The sequence below is a fragment of the Stegostoma tigrinum genome, chromosome 3, assembly GCF_030684315.1.
Source record: "Stegostoma tigrinum isolate sSteTig4 chromosome 3, sSteTig4.hap1, whole genome shotgun sequence".
NCBI classification, from domain to species: Eukaryota; Metazoa; Chordata; class Chondrichthyes; order Orectolobiformes; family Stegostomatidae; genus Stegostoma; species Stegostoma tigrinum.
This window is the reverse complement of record NC_081356.1, coordinates 103606350-103626914: the sequence shown is the minus strand read 5'-3', so window position 1 is coordinate 103626914 and position 20565 is coordinate 103606350. Positions and strand designations below refer to the sequence as shown.

General features: G+C 41.9%; 1 protein-coding gene across 1 annotated transcript in view; it reads right to left on the bottom strand.

Annotated features, from left to right (window-relative positions):
• The window catches only part of arhgef28a (Rho guanine nucleotide exchange factor (GEF) 28a), a 410326-nt gene that overhangs the window by 314022 nt on the left and 75739 nt on the right, over positions 1–20565 (bottom strand). Inside the window, exons 3-5 of the mRNA XM_059644799.1 lie at positions 19461–19608; positions 13633–13926; positions 5303–5486 (exon numbers count right to left, since the gene is read on the bottom strand). Coding sequence (XP_059500782.1) covers positions 5303–5486; positions 13633–13926; positions 19461–19608 — 626 coding nt within the window. The remainder of the gene's footprint in view (positions 1–5302; positions 5487–13632; positions 13927–19460; positions 19609–20565) is intronic.

Below are 20565 nucleotides of genomic sequence, written 5' to 3'. Positions count from 1 at the left end.
TGGCTGAGGCTGGCATCCATAATGATGGGGACCTCAGAAGGAGGCCAAAACATGTTTCAGTTTATCTTTAGCACTGATACATTGAGCTAACCTACCATTGAGAATAGGTATATTTGTGGAGCATCCTCGTCCAATAACTTGTTTAATTGCTCACCATACTTGAACGTGGCAGTACCTCAGAGCTGAGATCTGATCCATCGGTTGTGGGATCACTTAGTTTTGTCTACTGCATGCTGTTTGGAATTCAAGTTGCTTCACCAGGAGGGTACCTCATATTTAGGTATGCTTATCACACTCTTCATTGAACCAATGCTGATCTCCTGTCTTGGTAGTAATAGGAGAGTGGGCCATATGAAAGGCCATAATGTTACAGGTTTTGATCAATTACAATTTAGCTGAGGCCCACAGCACCTTATGGATGCCTGGCTTTGAGTAGCTGGGTCAACTTGTAATCTATTTTATTTAGCATGGTATGAAGATTTGAGGTGGCAATGGTGTGTCAATGGTTAGTACTATTGCCTCACAGCACCAGAGACCCAGGTTCAATTCCAGCTTCAGGCAACTGTCTGTGTGGAGTTTTCACATTCTCCCTCTGACAACATGGGCTTCCTCTGGGTGCTCTGGTTTCCTCACACAGTCCAAAGATGTGGAGGTTAGGTGGATTAGCCATGAGGGTTACAGCGGCAGGGTAGGGGAGTGCGCCTGGATGAGATACCCCTCAGAGAGTTGGTATGGACTTGTTGGGCCAAATGGCCTGTTTCTACACTGCAGGGATTCTATGAAGAAGATGGAACTTAGTCTCCAAAGGACTATGCCGTGGTCTCTCCAACCAATATTGTCATAGACAGGTGCAACTGTGACAAATAGATTGGTCAAAATTTTGTACCTGCTGCCCAACAGATGATCTGACCAGACAGATTTCTTCGCTTCAAGAAGAAATTAGCTCAACTCGAGCAAATGCCTATGAACTTGATAAACAGAAGAATAGCTTACAGGAGCTCGTGGATGAAAAGACTGAGACAATTGCTTCCCTAGAGGAAACACTTCACCAGAAAGTAAGTGGTTTTTAAAGAAACTGGCCTTTCCTTTTAAACTTGTAAACTTATTAGTAGTATTTTGAACAGATTTGCAGCATTTAAAGAAGTGAACACAGAATATTTACTTTATATGAGTGATCTTTATCCTAGATGAAGACTCATTATTGTTTATTTTTTCTTATCTTCAATATCAGGTCTCAAGCAATAAATAAAAAATAAATCCCAATTTATAGTTAGGTGAGAAATCTTAAGAGTATAATTCGAAGTTTTTACAATCTAAAAAGCTAAGTCTAAACAGTCTTACGTCTGTGATCAGCAAGGCTTTGGAAAGAATTCTGAGGGATAGGATTTATGACTATTTGGAAAAGCATAGCATGATTAAAGGGAGTCAGCATGGCTTTGTGAGGGGCAGGTCATGCCTTACAAATCTTATTGAGTTCTTTGAGGAAGTCACGAGACAGGTTGACGAGGGCCGAGCAGTGGATGTGGTGTACGTAGACTTCAGCAAGGCATTTGATAGGGTTCCCCACGGCAGGTTCATTCATAAAGTCAGGAGGTATGGGATACAGGGTGATTTGGCTGTCTGCATTCAGAATTGGTTGGCTGACAGGAGGCAGAGAGTGGTTGTAGATGGTAAGTATTCTGCCTGGAGGTCAGTATTGAGTGGTGTCCCACAGGGCTCTGTTCTTGGGCCTCTGCTGTTAGTTGTTTTTATAAATGACTTGGATGAGGAAGTTGAGGGGTGGGTTAGTATGTTTGCTGATGACACAAAGGTTGGAGGTGCCGTTGATAGTATCGAGGGCTATTGCAGGCTTCACCGAGACATTAACAGTATGCAGAGCTGGGCTGAGAAATGGCAGATGGAGTTCAACCTGGATAAATGCAAAGTGATGCATTTTGGAAGGTCGAACTTAAATGCTGAATATAGGATTAAAGGCAGGATTCTGGGCAGTGTGGAGGAACAGCGGGATCTTGGTGTTCAAGTGCATAGCTCCCTCAAAGTTGCCGCCCAGGTGGATAAGGTTGTTAAGAAAGCATATGGTGTTTTGGCTTTCATTAACAGGGGGATCGAGTTTAAGAGCCGCGAGGTTTTGCTGCAGCTCTACAAAACCCTGGTGAGACCACACTTGGAATATTGTGTCCAGTTCTGGTCGCCCTATTATAGGAAAGATGTGGAGGCTTTGGAGAGGGTGCAAAGGAGGTTTACCAGGATGCTTCCTGGACTGGAGGGCTTGTCTTACGAGGAGAGATTGACTGAGCTCGGACTTTTCTCTCTGGAGAGAAGGAGGGAGGTGGCCTGATCGAGGTGTACAAGGTAGTGAGAGGCATGGATAGAGTCGATAGCCAGAGACTTTTCCCCAGGGCAGGATTGACTGCCACGAGGGGTCATAGTTTTAAGGTGTTAGGAAGAAGGTATAGAGGAGACGTCAGAGGGAGGTTCTTCACCCAGAGAGTTGTGAGCGCATGGAATACTTTGCCAGTGGAAGTCGTGGAAGCAGAGTCATTAGTGACATTTAAACGACTGCTGGACATGCACATGGACAGAAGTGAATTGAGGGGAATGTAGGTTAGGTTATGTTATTTTTGGATTGGGATTATTCCACGGCACAACATCGTGGGCCGAAGGGCCTGTACTGTGCTGTACTTTGCTGTGATAAGGTCAAGTGCTTTCCCCTCTTGTTGCCTATCTCAGGCCCAGTCTAGAATGTTACTGTAAAAGATAGCTGTTTCAGAAATGCTATTACTAACTGGTGCCAAGATGGCGGTACGGGAAGTGAGATAACGCAATGAGCTTTCTTTAGGAACAAGTGTAGACAATTTGGTCCCTCAAGAATGCTCTGCCATTCATTTTAATTACAGCTGATATTTAGTTCAACATCACTTTATCAGTTTTTATTCCATATCCTTTGATCATTACCCCAAAACAATCTATCAATTTCACTCTTGAAAGTTTCTTCTGTCCCAATGTCTGCAGCTTTCTGAGAGAGAAAAAATTATTTGCATATTGTACTGTGATGTCTGGTGACATTATCATGTTTTTCTCCTTATGCTTTCAAACATCTCTGCAGATTTTTACATTATTAACCAAAGCATCCAACTTCATTGGCTCTTCTCCATTAACCAGCTCAGCAGGACAGACCTCAGCTGGTTCTACTTTTATGTGTGCAACCAAAAGGACTTTAGAAATGGCTTCACTTCCCACTCCTGCATTGTTATTTCTGGAATTCCTGAAAGATATATCATTGGCCCAAATTATTCCACATCTACACATCTGTACTTGGCAACATATTTTTGCAAACATGTGGTCAACTTATACATATACACTGACAATGCACAGCTCTGTTGCCTATCTAACATTTGGTCTTGGAGGAGCTGCAATCTCCTCCAGTTAGAAACTTTGAGAAGACTGATTATAATATTCAAGGCTACGGGCCAAGTGTTGAAAAGTGAGACTAACAAATGTTTGGAGTAGTTTTCTGCCAGTGTGGGCTCAATGGACTGAAGCCCCTCTTCTATACTGTTTGTTTCTATAATATCATTGTCTTTGGCACCTACCACAAACATCATTCCATTGCCCTATACTGAACCCAGTCTCTGATCATAAGTTGACCTTTCACCCTCATAACCTTTCCATCACAGAAAGCAGCTTGAATTACCTCCACGAAACTGCCTGTCCTTAATCCTCTTCTGCAAGAGTTTTCGCCAATGGCTTTGTTATCTTTATTGTCCAACAATTCTACTGGAATAGTTGGCCAGCCTTCCATAATCCACCAACAAAGAGTTACGAGTCATTGAAAACTCGGTCCATACCATATTCTATACCAATTCTAATAAGTCATTGTGCCTCTGCTTAATTTCTTACAATGGCTCAAAGTTAAGATTCCTATCCTATTCAAATCCCTTTATGGCGTCATCCTTCTGATCTCTGCAATCTTCTCCATGTCAGTAAGAATCTATCTTCCTCCAACTCTCCCTTGTTCATTCATTCAGTCTGATCGAACTTCTTAAAATTGAGGAATTTGTCTAAGACTTTTACTATCTCTAAGGATTTCACACATTGGATGGCACAGAATCAGTTGCAAGGCAAATCCTCCACCAAGTGCCCTATAATTTTCTTTAACCCTGCAATGTGCACGAGTATTCCCTATTTTACATCATAGATCACTAAGCTGGCTGATACGAAGAACTTATTTAATGCCAAAAATGTGTTGTGCGTTACAGGAGGGTTTTCTTTGCTGTATCAAAATAAATTGGTTTTTACCTCCCTATCATTTCCTGTGTCGGACAGGATACAATTAGTTTCATCAATTTGAACAATTTAGAAATTATTTCCAAATTGAAAGAACCACACTGGCAATATTGCCCTAACCTGCTGTAGTTAATTGATTTTTATGAAGAACAGTAGATTTATTCATCTCCAAATATTTTTGGCAGATTACACCACTTAATCTCGGAACCAGAGATTTCACTTTGCTGGTTGGTGTTATCTTGAGCTTATCCTAAGTGCATTTTGCACATTACAATGTGTCAAACTAACTCCTATTAATTCTATAGTTTCTGCGAAAGTCCTGCTACTTGTATTATACCAAATGATTGAAACGTGCCAAGAGGAAGTGGGGATAAGCAGTGTTCCATGGATACATTTTGAATACACAAGACCACATACAGATTGAATCAGCTGAAGGGCTCCTTTTGTGCTGTATGATTCTATGATTGTATGACACAAATGTGGAGTTATGCTGTCTGATACTTTACAAAAATCCAAGCAGATAATAAAACACAACTTCCACTTTCATCCTAGTTAAAGCAGAACTATGTTGTTCTCCTCAGTCATGTGGCATACAAATGAGTCATATTAATACTATTTTTTTTCATCCTCTTTATTATCTGCTCATTTGTGGGAATCATTAAGCTGTTTAATTTAGTGCCTTAAACCAAATGAGCTTTTTTAAAGTATGACCAAAACATTCTCACCAGCAAACACATCCTGTGAATTGGTAAAATGTATCATTCAAGTTAAGACTGATCTTATTTCTACTTACATATCCATATGTTGAATTTGACATACTCCCCACTTTTCAGGTCATTTCAATTCTAACCCTATCCTAGCCCTGTAACATTCACTTCATTCTGTAATTCAGGCATTATACAATTAATTGGGCAGTTATAAGAAATGAAACAGATTTTCAGTCTTCAGATGAAAAATGAATGCAGCAAAATTAAAAATGGAAAACAGGCCTAATTCACAAACATCAGGTACTCACGCTTTCAAATATTCAGCAAGGCAATGCATCCCATTCTGCAAAGCTAAGTCCACGGGCATCAGTCCTTCCTCATTGGGCACAATCGCAGCTTGGATTCCACCAGGCTGGCACAGTAAAAACTGAGAGAATTTATAAAGACCTAGTCTCACTGAAACATGTAGCAGGGTTTCCTTGCGGTTTATCTCTAAAATGAAATAAAAAGAAAATCAGGGCAAAGCGTTATTTCATTTGTTTGGAAGGTGTTTCAGAGAAAACACATTCATGTTACTGGCAACTACCACCCTTAAACAACTGCTACAGGCAAGATCACCTGCTTTTGACTGAAGAGAATAGAAAAACCGCTCCCGAATTGGGGTAAAACTGAACATTCTCTGTCTGTAACTTGTTCCAATCTCCCAAGTTGGTCAAAGCAGAAATTGCTGGAGAAACCCAACAAGTCAAGCAGCATCTATGCCCAAGGGCAATGGCAAAGTTCACAATTCTGTCAACTTCACAAACTTATAGCCCCTTGCTGAGATCTGCCTAATATTTCAATGCCCCTGAAGGACTTCTAATGATCTTAGAGGGTGGCACAGTGGTTAGCACTGCTGCCTCACAGCGCAAGGGACCTAGGTTTGATTCCACCCTCGGGTGACTGTGCAAACTCCACACATTCTCCCCATGTCTGTGTGGGTTTCCTCCAGGTGCTCTGGTTTCCCCTCACAGACCAAAGGTGTGCAGGCTAGGTGGATTGGTGATGCTAAATTGCCCATAGTGTTCAGAGATGTGCAGATTAGGTGGGTTATCGGGGGATGGGTCTCGGTGGGATACTCAGTATGGATTTGTTGCACCGAAGGGCCTGTTTCAACACTGTAGGGATTCTATGATCTGTGAATCTGCTCCTTTTATGATCCTAATTTCTGGGCTGGATGCTCTTTGGAAGGGTCGGTGTGAACTCGATGAGCCAAATTGCCTGCCTCCACACTGCAGGGATTCTATGATGCTATCATGAAATATCCAAGATCCAAGAACGTGGAATGAGATTATCACCAGGGAAAATGGGTTTAGACATCCCATTTTTTGCCAATTCCAGAAGAGCTACTGTCCCTTTATATATTACAGGACATCAATAAGGGAAACTCCGTTAATTTAGAATGAAAATCTTCAAAAGAAAAAGACAAACACATTAAGTATATCTTGAGTCAGATTATAAATTAAGAATTAAACACACCTAAAATATCATAACCTTCCTTATACTTTTACAGGTGCTAACTGATCTGCTGAGTGTTTCCAAAATTTTCTGTTTTATTTCAAACTTGCAGCATTTGATTTTTTTTGCTATCAGACTTTTGCTGAGAACTAAACAATGCCACACCTGAACAGTATGCCCTTAAAAATCATTCATAAACTTTCACAAGGTCAGAAACTCTTTCAACAGTTAAGCAGTGAAAGGACTATGTCTTTTCTATTTTGTATTTATTTTCAAGGGAACTGAAATGAGAAAATGCTGTTGTGAAGCCAGTGTTTGAAAGGGTGATTATAACGTTGTGAAAAACCTGACAGCAATGGCAAGTATTGTACACATTTGTTTGAACAAGTGGCAATTGGGGTTTATGGTGCTGATGATTTGATGCAGAGTTTGTTGGCAACAAGAAGCTAATTGGTCAATGGACTAGTGACCAGTTATCATTGACAGAGACCATTCAGCCTACCAACTGTGAAAGTGAACATCTTGGGATAAAACATAGAATGCAGATGCTGGAAATCTGAAACAAAAAAACTGCTAGAAAAACTCAGTAGGTCTGGCAGCATCTATGGTAAGCTCTCTCCCCAGAGGCTGCCAGACCTGCAGGGTTTTTCCAGCAATTTGTGTTTTTGAACAATTTGGGAGTTGGGAACAAGTTACAGAGAGAGAAGAGTTCAGTGCTTTTTCCCCAGTTCAGGAGCAGGGTCTCTATTCACTTCAGTCAAAACTCACTGTAAACCTAAGAAAACAGTTAAGTCTTTCCCTCAACAGTTGTTGTAAGCTGCAACTTCTAACTGATATGTCTAAAACTTCTTATAAATCAACTGGCTACCTTGTGTCTCTTAACAACCAGAGGAAACATACCAGAAGAAATGTGCTATCTAGCAGAAGAGTATAAGGATCATCTCTACAACTGTATTTGGAAATAAAGATTACTTTCCAGTTCTTCCCCACTGTCCATAGCCTATTTTACCCTGTGTGTGTGTGTGTGTGTGTGTGTAATGAGGAGTTTATAAGGGGATTAGAGTTTTAACTGGCAACATTACATACCAATAGTTTATAACTGTACCTGTAGCTAGAATCTAATTACTTGTAATAAACAGTGATCCATGTCAAGTACAAAAACCCAGACCATGTTTTCTATCAGTCTAGGTCTGAAAATCATGTAAATCAAAGAACCTTGAGTACTTTATAAAATTTTTAGCCTTAGTAATGACACTGAGAATAGTGGGGCTTAATTTCTAGCATGCTACCCCAGTGAGTCATAACAATAGTATTTAGAACATCAACACGCCTGCTCCTCTGATGCTGCCTGATCCACCGTGTTCCTCCAGCTCCACACCGTGTTATCTCTGACTCCAATATCTACAGTTCTTACTATCTCCACATTTAGATATTCACTTATCTTTCCAGAGCCTCCAGGGTTATCAATCAAGAGCTGGAAAATGGGCTCAGTGTAGTCAGAGATAACAAAGTGTGGAGCTGGATGAACACAGCAGGCCAAGCAGCATCTTAGGAGCACGAAAGCTGACATTTTGGCCGAGACCATTCCTGATGAAGGGTCTGGGCCGGAAATGTCAGCTTTCGTGCTCCTAAGATGCTGCTTGGCCTGCTGTGTTCATCCAGCTTTACACCTTGTTATCTCGGATTCTCCAGCATCTGCAGTTCACATTATCTCAGTGTAGTTAGACCTTTGTTGACTGGCACAGATAAAATGGGCTAATGGCCTCTTTCTGCTGAATGTGCCTGACCAGCTTGTGTCAAGATATTACTGCAAAGAGCATGAATTTGTCTTTTCTAAATGGGACCTGTCAGACTGGCACATGAAAGTAGTCATTATTTTTACACCATTTAAAACTTTTGGGTAGAATCTTTTAGGCAAGTAAAAGAGCTGTTTCATTAATGCACCACTTGAGGATTAATCCAAGTATGAAGCCATAGTGGCAAGCCAACATCAATTACAGGTTTTAGACGTAGCCAACATGATTGCTACAATCGATAAAACACATCAAACCAACAAAAGGTGTACATATGCTGTTAGTTGCAGCAACCCTATCCAGTTTTTCTTGATATCTATAAAGCATGCGGCATCAAGGGACACTGAGCACAAATGTGCAGTAAATCTGGTTCTAAAGGCCAAGCCAAAGCCAGAGAGCAATGTAGAGGCAAACAGAAAGCCACAATACCATAACATTGACAATAAGAAAAAGGTGTTAAGAGCATACACAAACACATCAATGAAGTACAGAAATGACCAAGTGAAAGGCAAACTTCAAAAGATGATCAAGGTTTCCATTACATTAATCTTTTACATGTCATTGATGGTAAAGGCAATTAAGAACTTTACAAACATTAACATTATTTCCCCTGACAGAAGGACAACACATACAAAAAGCTAAAAATCAACAAGGGAGCTCATGTTGATCCATTGGTACAATGTCTGGCATGAACCTCAGCAAGTGAAGTTCCATGATTAGATTCTCTCTTGTTCGACATCATCATTGTATGGCATTTGCGTCGCATGAATGTTATTGGCACTAAGACATGTTCACCCTATGGAATAACTCTTCATGACATGCCAAGTTAATTTCAGCTAAAATCAGAGAATCTTCTCAGCTACTTTCTTAATACTGTCAGGCCATCCCTGGCTAATGATCTTTTGTAAACCTTGTTGCTGCTCACCTCAACAGTTGTCAGCTACAACTGGCAACACAGGCTGTGGCCAAAGTATAAAAGATCAACCTTGAGAACCTTCACCTTCAGTGTCTCAAACATCAACATGAATACCTTGATCTTCCAATGAGTTTGGTAATCTGCTCAGAATGTCAGGTACAGTCATCCTGGTACCTGGCTTATATCTCACTTTAGAGTCATCTACTTGGAGATCATTGACTGGTTTGATTGTATCATGTGTGTTCTGTTTTGCCACAGTAGATGTGATTTGAATATCATGAATGGTGATTTTACTGACATCTGTGCATACTGGTGCCCCTCCCAATGCTGGACCAGTGGTATTCACCAACTGAAGAATACAGGAAGCCAAGTTGAGCTTGTGTATTGGCACTGCAATACATTTCTGCCAATACATGGAGTTTATAGTTTGTTATATCCAGTGAGGAGTGTTCACTTATTGTTGAATAAGGGAGAATGTAATCATCATGCCTTAACATGCAATGGTGTTACCATCATGAATCCCCCACTATCAACACGCTGGGGCTACCAAACCAGAAACTGATCTGGACTCACCATATAAATAATGGCTACAAGAGCAGATCAAAGACTAGAACTAATTCACCTCCAGACTCCCCAAAATCTGTCCACCATCTACAAGGCACAGGTCAGGAGTGTGATGGAATATTCCCCATCTGCCTAGATGATTGCAACTCTAACAGCACTCAAGATGCTTGACACCATTCAGGATACAGCAGCCCACTTGATTGATACCAAATCCATAAGGGTCCACTCCCTCCACACTCTGTAGAAACAGTGTATACTCGCTACAACATACACTGCAGAAATTCACCCAATGTCCTTAGACAGCACCTTCTAACACATGGCCACTTCCATCTGGCAGGCCAAGTACAGCAGATACATCAGAACACCAGCACCACCATGTGCAAGTTTTCCTCCAAGCCACCCCATCCTGACTTGGGATATATATATATAGACACTATCCTTCACATTCACTGTGTCAAAATCTTGGAATCACCTCCTTATGGTATTACAGGTCTACAACAAAACACAGAAGGTAGCTCACCATCACCTTCTCAAAGGCAACTAAGGTTGGGAAATAATTTAAAACAAAAGAAATGCGGATGCTGTAAATCAGGAACAAAAACAAAGTTGCTGGAAAAGCTCAGCAGGTCTGGCATCATCTGTGAAGGAGAAAACCGAGTATATGTTTCAGATCCAGTGTTCTGAGTAAGGGTCACCGCAACTGAAACATTAACTCTGTTTTCTCCTGTTGGGAAATAATTCACTGGACTCTGAGGTGGTTCCCACAGATTGGAAAACAGCCAATGTGACGCCACTGTTTAAGAAAGGAAGTAGACAGAAAGCAGGTAACTATAGGCCAGTTAGCTTAACTTTGATAGTAGGGAAAATGCTTGAATCTGTCATTAAGTAAGAAATAGCAAGACATCTAGATGTAAATTGTCCCATTGGGAACACCCAGCATGGGCTCACAAAGGGTAGGTCATGTTTAACTGATTTGGTGAAATTCTTTGAGGACATTACTTGCATGGTGGACAATGGGGAACCTGTGGATGCGGTGCATCTGGATTTCCAGAAGGCCTTTGACAAGGTGCCACATCAAAGGCTGCTACATAAGATAAAGTTCTATGGTATTACAGGTAATGTATTGGCATGGATAGAGGATTGGTTGACTAGTAGAAAGCAAAGAGTAGCGGTAAATGGGTATTTTTCGGTTGGCAGTCAGTGGCTAGTGGTGTGCCTCAGGGATCAGTGTTGGGACTTCAATTGTTTACAATTTACATAGACGATTTGGAGTTGGGGGACTAAGTGTGGTGTGTCAAAATTTGCAGATGACGCTAAGGTGAGTGGTAGAGCAAAGTGTGCAGAAGACACTGAAAGTCTGCAGAGGGATATAGATTGTCCAAGTGAGTGGGCAAAGGTCTGGCAGATGGAGTACAATGTTGATAAGTGTGAGGTCATCCATTTTGGTAGGAATAACAGCAAAATGGACTATGTTTTAAATGGTAAAAAATTGCAGCATGCTGCTGTGCAGAGGGATTTGGGTGTCCTTGTGCAAGAATCGCTGAAGGTGAGATTGCAAGTGCAGCAGGTAATTAAAAAGGAAAATGGAATTTTGTCTGCCATTGCTCGGGGGATGGAGTTTAAAAACAGGGAGACTATGCTGCAGCTGTATAGGGTCCTGGTGAGGCCACACCTGGAGTACTGTGTGCAGTTTTGCTCTCCTTGCTTGAGAAGGGATATACTAGCACTAGACGGAGTACAGAGGAGATTCACTCGGTTGATTCCAGAGTTGAGAGAGTTGGATTATGAGGACAGACTGAGTAGACTGGGATTATACTCATTAGAATTCAGAAGAATGGGGGGAGATCTGATAGAAACATATAAGATTATGAATAGAATAGATAAAATGGAGGTAGGGAGGTTGTTTCCGCTAGCAGGTGAAACGAGGACCAGAGGACATCGCCTCAAAATAAAGGGAAGTAGGTGTAGGACTGAGGTCAGGAGGAACATCTTCACCCAAAGGGTTGTGAATCTGTAAAATTCCCTGCCCAGTGAAGCAGTTGAAGCTACCTCACTGAATGTTTTTAATGAGAGGCTAGATAATTTTTTGAACAGTAAAGGAATTAAGGGTTATGGTTGAGTGGATGTGTAAGTGGAGCTGAGTCTCAAAGATCAGCCATGATCTTATCAAATGGAGGGGCAGGCTGGAGGGGCCAGATGGCCTACTCCTGCTCCTAGTCTTATGTTCTTAAAATAAATGCTGGCATCCCACAAGTGAATAAAAACATCATGTATCATGCCCATGTTACACTAGAGTGTGGCTAGTAAAAGCATAAGTCAGGTGGCTCATGAACCTATGTACAGGCTGCAGTGCCACAGTGGTGCCGCCCGAAGGTTGCAGGAACGGCAACTTGTTTTCCGCTTGGGAGCCCTGCGGCCCAATGGTGTCGACGTGGAGTTCACAGGCTTCGGGGTCTCCCCTTCCCCTACTGCATCCCAAAACCAGCCCAGTTCTTCCTCTCCCCCCACTGCATCACAGGGCCAGCCCGGCTCGTCCCCTACCCCCACTGCATCCCCAAACCAGCCCAGCCTGTCTCTGCTTCCCTAACCAGTTCTTCCTCTTGCCCGTCCCTTCCTCCCACCTCAAGCCGCACCTCCATTTCCTACCTATCACCTCATCCCGCCTCCTTGACCTGTCCATCTTCCCTGGACTGACCTATCCCCTCCCTACCTCCCCACCTATACTCTCCTCTCTACCTATCTTGTTTTCTCTCCATCTTCAGTCCGCCTCCCCCTCTCTCCCCATTTATTTCAGAACCCTCTCCCCATCCCTCTCTCTGATGAAGGGTCAAGGCCCGAAATGTCAGCTTTCGTGCTCCTGAGATTGCTGCTTGGCCTGCTGTGTTCATCCAGCTCCACACTTTGTTATCTTGGATTCGCCAGCATCTGCAGTTCCCATTATCACTCATAATCAATGACTGGTTGACCTCAGTAACAGAGGTAGATTCTACATACTCAAGGTGTTTCATCCACCCCTTGGACAAAAGTAGCAACTGACTAATTCACAGTACACATGGCTGATTAAACATGGTGATGGATTACTTCTTGAAATATACCAGTATTCAACAACTTAACAACGCAATGGGTCTGTATCACAGCATGTGTGCTAAGAGAAAAAGGATTTTATACTCTATCTTACTTCAGATCACTTGAAGCATGACATTCTATAGAGAACAAGCTCTTCTGTTATAAATTGATAACTTAAAACTAGGCCAGACACCTCTGCCTGAGGAATGTCATATTTGTGCATAATAAAGCTGTTATAAATATGAGTTGTTTTTTTCTATACCACAATAGTCTACTTTTTAATGTTACATTAGATAACATAAGCATTGCCACCTCAGGTAAAACATCTTGTTTGAGGCAAACTCACATCATACCCTTTTTTTGATGGCTAATTTACATCTTCTATTGTGAGGATGGACACAAAATTTTCATTCAATGCTGTTAACATTTCCTCACTGCCCAAGGTGTGTTTCTCCAAATAACAAACCCATACTTACTTGGGCTACTTGCCTCTCCGTACTTAATTGCAAAAGCACTTGGTCCAAATTTATATGCATGGTTACTCATTTTCTATTTCCTTCCTCTTTCGACCAGCTTTTTGGTCACCCTTTGCTGGTTTTCAAAGCTCTACCTACTTCAGGTGTAACAGAATTATTCACAACACTGCAATCATCTTTTAAAAATATAATGAAATCTATAGCTTCCCTCATAAAAGACCTTTCTTCCTAACGCAAAACTTAAAAACAATCAAAAACTTGAATGTGCTGAAATCCAAGTCTGTGAAGTGGCATTATATAAACTGAAGATTTAGCAGTTGAATTACCTTTTCCTGACCACTTTCCAAGCAGATTCCAAGATGGTGGTAATTCCAAATGCTCAATGGCAGCTGTCATATTTTCATCTAAAGACTGTGCAGCCTCTCTGGTTAGGCCAAATTGTTCAAGTAGAGTCAGGTGGCTGGTGCAATCCACCATCCCAGCACTTTCAACCAGAACTTGAGTTAGTTTAGATGCTACATCCTCAATGTATGTTATCCTGCTGCACCCAAGGATAGATACTGTTTGTGCCTCTGTGTATGTACATGCCAAAACTGTAACATCTTCTAAAGTATCATGACCTGCAACAAAACCCATGAATAAAAATGAATACAAAAATATGACAACACACAACGCCTAAAACAAAGCAGTATTAAACATAATATAAATTAATTTATTTGTGCATCAGCTTTGGCTCATTTACTTCTGAGTCAGAAGTTGTGAATTCATTTGTAATTCTTTGTAGCAGTTTTTTTTAAATTTGGTTATTTCAGAGGGGAGCTAAAAGTAAATAATGTTGTCGGTTTAGGGTCATAATGAAGTCAGGCTGGATAAAAATGGTAGCTTTGCTTTCCAGTATGTGACATTACTGAACCAGCTTTGCCTCTGTAAAAATTATGGGTGGCACAGTGACTCAGTGGTTAGCATGGCTGCCTCACAGCACGGGGTTCCTGGGTTTGATTCCAACTTTGAGCAATTATTAGTGTGGAGTTTGCACATTCTCCACGTATCTGCGTGGGTTTCCTCCAGGTGCTCCAGTTTCCTCCTAGAGAACGTAGAACATTACGGGATAGTACAGGCCCTTCGGCCCTCAATGTTACGCCGATCTGTCATACCAATCTCAAGCCCATCTAACCTACACTATTCCAAGCACATCCATATGCTTGTCCAATGACAACTTAAATGTACTTAAAGTTGGCGAATCTACTACCGTTGCAGGCAAAGCATTCCATTCCCTTACTACTCTCTGAGTAAAGAAACTACCTCTGACATCTATCCTATATCTTTCACCCTTCAATTTAAAGCTATGCCCCGTCGTGCTCGCCGTCACCATCCTAGGAAAAAGGATCTCCCTATCCACCCTATCTAACCCTCTGATTATTTTATATGTTTCAATTAAATCACCTCTCAACCTTCTTCTCTCTAATGAAAACAGCCTCAAGTCCCTCAGCCTTTCCTCGTAAGACCTTCCCTCCATACCAGGGAACATCCTAGTAAACCTCCTCTGCACCCTTTCCAAAGCTTCCACATCCTTCTTATAATGCAGTGACCAGAACTGTACACAATACTCCAAGTGCAGCCGCACCAGAGTTTTGTACAGCTGCAGCATAACCTCTTGGTTCCGGAACTCAATCCCTCTATTAATAAAAGCTAAAACACTGTATGCCTTCTTAACAGCCCTGTCAACCTGAGTGGCAACTTTCAAGGATCTGTGTACATGGACACCAAGATCTCTCTGCTCATCTACACTGCCAAGAATCTTACCATTAGCCCTGTAGTTTGCCTTCTGGTTACTCCTACCAAAGGGCATCACCTCACACTTGTCTGCATTAAACTCCATTTGCCACCTCTCAGCCCAGCTCTGCAACTTATCTATGTCTCTCTGCAACCTACAGCATCCTTCGTCACTATTCACAACTCCACTGACCTTAATGTCGTCTGCAAATTTACTAACCCATCCTTCTATGCCCTCATCCAGGTCATTTATAAAAATGACAAACAGCGGTGGACCCAACACCGACCCTTGCGGTACAACTAGTAACTGCTCTTCAGGATGAACATTTCACATCAACTACCACCCTCTGTCTTCTTTTAGCAAGCCAATTTTCGATCCAAACTGCTATATCTCCCACAATTCCATTCCTCCGCAATTTGTACAATAGCCTATTGTGGGGAATCTTATTGAACGCCTTGCTGAAATCCATATACACCACATCAACCAGTTTACTCTCATCTACCTGTTTGGTCGCCTTCTCAAAGAACTCAATAAGATTTGTGAGGCACGACCTTCCCTTCACAAAACCGTGCTGACTATCCCGAATCAATTTATTCTTTTCTAGATGATTATAAATCCTATCCCTTATAACCTTTTCTAACACTTTTTTACCAACAACTGAGGTAAGGCTCACTGGTCTATAATTACCAGGGTTGTCTCTACTCCCCTTCTTGAACAGGGGAACACATTTGCTATCCTCCAGTCATCTGGCACTATTCCTGTAGACAATGACGAATTAAAGATCAATGCCGAAGCCTCGGCAATCTCCTTCCTGGCTTCCCAGAGGATCCGAGGATAAATCCCATCCAGCCCGGGGACTTATCTATCTTCACCCTCTGTAGGATTTCTAATATCTCTTCCTTGTGAACCTCAATCCCACCTAGCCTAGTAGCCTGTATCTCAGTATTCTCCTCGACAACATTTCGTTTTCTAGAGTGAATACTGTTGAAAAATATTCATTTAGCGCTTCCCCTATCTCATCTGACTCCACACACAACCTACCACAACTATCCTTGATTGGGCCTCATCTTACTTTCGTCATTCTTTTATTCCTTAAATACCTATAGAAAGCCTTAGGGTTTATCCTGATCCTATCCGCCAACAACTTCTCATGTCTCCTCCTGGCTCTTCTGAGCTCTCTCTTTAGGTCTTTCCTGGCTACCTCGTAGCCCTCAAGTGCCCTAACTGAGCCTTCACATCTCATCCTAACATAAGCCTTCTTCTTCCTCTTGACCAGATATTCCACCTCCTTCGTAAACCACGGCTCCCGCACTCTACAGCTTCCTCCCTGCCTGACAGGTACATACTTATCTAGGACACACAGGAGCTTTTCCTTGAATAAGCTCCAAATTTCTACTGTGCCCATCCCCTGCAGTTTCCTTCCCCATCCTATGCTCCCTAAATCTTGCCTAATCTCATTGTAATTGCCTTTCCCCCAGCTATAACTCTTGCTCAGTGGTATATACCTATCCCTTTCCATCACTAAAGTAAACATAACAGAATTGTGATCGCTATCACCAAAGTGCTCGCCTACTTCCAAATCTAACACCTGGCCAGGCTCATTACCCAGTACCAAATCTAATGTGGCTTCGCCCCTTGTTGGCCTATCTACATACTGTGTCAGGAAGCCCTCCTGCACACACTAGACAAAAACTGACCCATCTATAGTACTCAAACTATAGTGTTCCCAGTCAATATTTGGAAAGTTGAAGCCCCCATGAAACTAACTTGTCTCTCTCACTCCTATCGAGAATCATCTTTGCTATTCTTTCCTCTACATCTCTGGAACTATTTGGAGGCCTATAGAAAACTCCCAACAGGGTGACCTCTTCTTTCCTGTTTCTAACCTCAGCCCATACTACCTCAGTTGACGAGTCCCCAAACACCCTTTCTGCAACTGTAATACTGTCTTTGACCAACAATACCACACCTCCGCCCCTTTTACCATCTTCTCTGTTCTTACTGAAACATCTAAATCCTGGAACCTGCAACAACCATTCCTGTCCCTGCTCTATCCATGTCTCCGAAATGGCCACAACATCGAAGTCCCAGGTACTAACCCATGCTGCAACTTCACCCACCTTATTCCGGACACTCCTGGCATTGAAGTAGACACACTTCAAACCAACTTCTTGCTTGCAGGTGCCATCTTGCTTCCCTGAAACTTTATTTTGGACCACCCTACTCTCAACCTTTTCTATAGTCGAACCACAATTTTGGTGCCCATCCCCCTGCTGAATTAGTTTAAACCCACCAGAATAGCCTTAGCAAATTTCGCGCCCCCCCCCCCCCCCCCAGCTATCGGTACCCCTCTGGTTCAGGTGAAGACCATCTTGCTTGTAGAGGTCCCACCTACCCCAGAAAGAGCCCCAGTTATCCAAGAATCCAAAACCCTCCCTCCTGCACCATCCCTGTAGCCACATGTTCAACTCCTCTCTCTCCCTATTCCTCGCCTCACTAGCACGGGGCACGGGCAACAAACCAGAGACAACAACTCTGTTTGTCCTAGCTCTCAGCTTCCATCCTAGCTCCCTGAATTTCTGCCTTAAATCCCCATCTCTCTTCCTACCTATGTCGTTGGAGCCAATGTGGACCACGACTTGGGGCTGCTCCCCCTCCCCCTTAAGGATCCCAAAAACACGATCAGAGACATCACGCACCCTGGCACTTGGGAGGCAACACACCAACTATGAGTCTCTCTCGTCCACACAGAACCTCCCATCTGTCCCCCTAACTATGGAGTCCCCAATGACTAATGCTCTGCTCCTCTTCCCCCTTCCCTTCTGAGCAGCAGGGACAGACTCTGTGCCAGAGACCTGTGCCCCACTGCTTTCCCCTAGTAAGTCGTCCCCCCCCAACAGTATCCAAAACGGTATACTTATTGTTGAGGGGAATGGCCACAGGGGATCCCTGCACTCCCTGCCGGTTCCCTTTCCGTCCCCTGACCGTAACCCATTTGCCTTTTTCCTGTACTTGAGGAGTGACTACCTCCCTGTAACTCCTCTCAATAACCCCCTCTGCCTCCCGAATGATCCGAAGTTCATCCAGCTCCAGCTTCAGTTCCCTAACGCGGTTTTCAAGGAGCTGGAGTTGGGTGCACTTCCCGCAGCTGTAGTCAGCAGGGACACTAGTGGTGACCCTTACCTCCCACATTCTGCAGGAGGAACATTCAACTGCCCTGACCTCCATTCCCATTATTCTAAATTCCCATGACTTAAAAAATAAAGAATAAAAAATAAACTTGTTACCTTACCAATCAGGCACACAAATATATTACCTCACTCACTCACCAGTCCCATGTCGACTCCTGCTCAGCGTACCCTAGTCCAGGTGGATTGGCCATGCTAAAGTATCCAGGGATTTTTGGGTTAGGTGGGTTAGCCATGGGATATGTGTGGTTACAGGAGTAAAGTAGGGGGCATGGGTCTGAACGGAATGTTCTTCAGTGGGTCACTGAAGACTTGATTGGATGAATGACCAACTTCCATAATGTAGGGATTCTATGATAGTGTTAGATCCTCTGAAAATCAACATTATTCAACCAAATATGTTTTAACATTAACCCATTATTTTCATGGTTACCAGACCAAGATTTTTATTCCAGATTTATTGAATCAATTAAATTTGAATTCCAAGTTATGGTAAAATTTGATCTCACATCTCTCAAACATTAGATCAGACTTCTGGATTACTGGCTCAATGGCATAACTACAATGTTTTCAGATAAGCTAAGCCTTGATTTTAAGTATTTCATCATTGTTTTCAAATCTCTCCATGGCCTGGCATCACCCTATCTCTGTAATCTCCTTCACCACAACAACGCTTCAAGCTATCTCCTAGCCTCCTAAAATCTCTGATTTAATCATTCCTGCAATAGTGCCCATATCTTCAGTTGCCAGGTCCTAAGCGCTAGAGTTCCCTACTTATATCTCTCCATCTCAGTTCTCTCCTTTAAGACACTCATTAAAACCTACTTCTTTAACAAGATGTTGGGTCATTTGATCTAAATATCACCTTATGTGGTTTGTTTTCATATTTCATTTTATCTTGTGACATACCTGGGAACATCTTGGTTTGTTAAATGTTCCATACAAGTTGTTATTTTCCTACAAATTTAATTATGGTTCCCTGAAGGGCTAAATTCCCACTCATACTACTTCCTAAATGAAAGTCATGCACTAAAATTGATAAAAGAGAACCAGGAAGTATCAGTTTCAGAATACAAAGGAATACAATCTATTTTTACTACTTATATATGCATACAAATCAAATATATTTTTTAAAAGTATTAGCACACATTTTTCATCACATTGAATGAAGTATCTAATTCTGCATGCTAACCTGGAACAACTGACTCCAGTGTTTTCGCATTAAGTCTCTGTGCCACAGTTACATGATTCTGGCTTGAACCCTCATATACAAAGTACCATTCGGCACCGTCAGGTACAGGACAGGTCGCTTCAAACACTGCTAGCATAGACTGTTGACCCTGTAAGAAAGAAAATTAATAATTCTCACTTTGTGGGCAGCTAGCTTTGAATACTTAAAAGCATTAATTCTCAGACACACATCTTTAATTTTATACTAGCTGAAAAGTCTTACACAATGATTCAATTTAGTGCTGAAGTAAAATGTTAGTGTTGTGTTCTTCTTTCATTAAAAATAATGGGAAATATCAAATAGGTCTGTGATCATTATTTGAGCAGAAGGAATGAAAAAGCATATCTCACAAAGAAATGTCATAAACTCAATTTGTCTAACTTTTTACAGTCAGGGGAGATTTAACCAAAATAAAACCAGACAGTAAGCTGCTAAGTCAAATTGTCATAGTGAAAAAGGAAGGAAAGTTTGAACGAAAAGGAAGTGGTAATTTCAGGTGTCAAGTTAACAGCATGCAAATGGGAGAGATCTTGAAACAGAATTTCAAAAAATCCCAATCTCCGTAAAGATAAAATGGACAATTTGTGTCAGCAGTCTTAAAATTCATTCAGTACTCGGACCAGGAACAAGGAATTTATCAGACTAGATTCTCATTCCTGCATGCACCCAGTGAACTCTACTATAACTTAGACATTGAACAATAATAAGCTTAGATTTGACTGTGCTTAACAAATATGTACCTCATCCTTTGGCAGCACAAGGAAAAAAAGAAAAATTATTAGCATGTACATAGCACAATATCTAAAATACCCTTCCATAAACACCTTTGCATTGTTGCTTTTCTCACTTGAAAAGCATCATTAAAAATTGTTTATTGACTGTACATTGAAATGAGGATGTTTTGGGGATTATAAGTACTTTTGTCAGTACATCCATAGAATCATATGAAGTTTACAATCTCCTGCCCCCTCTGTGCAGATCATACAAATTAATTAGGCATTGAAGATGATTTGGGATAACATTCTTAAAGTATGTTCTCTTCAATTCTGGGCATAAGTTCAACTCA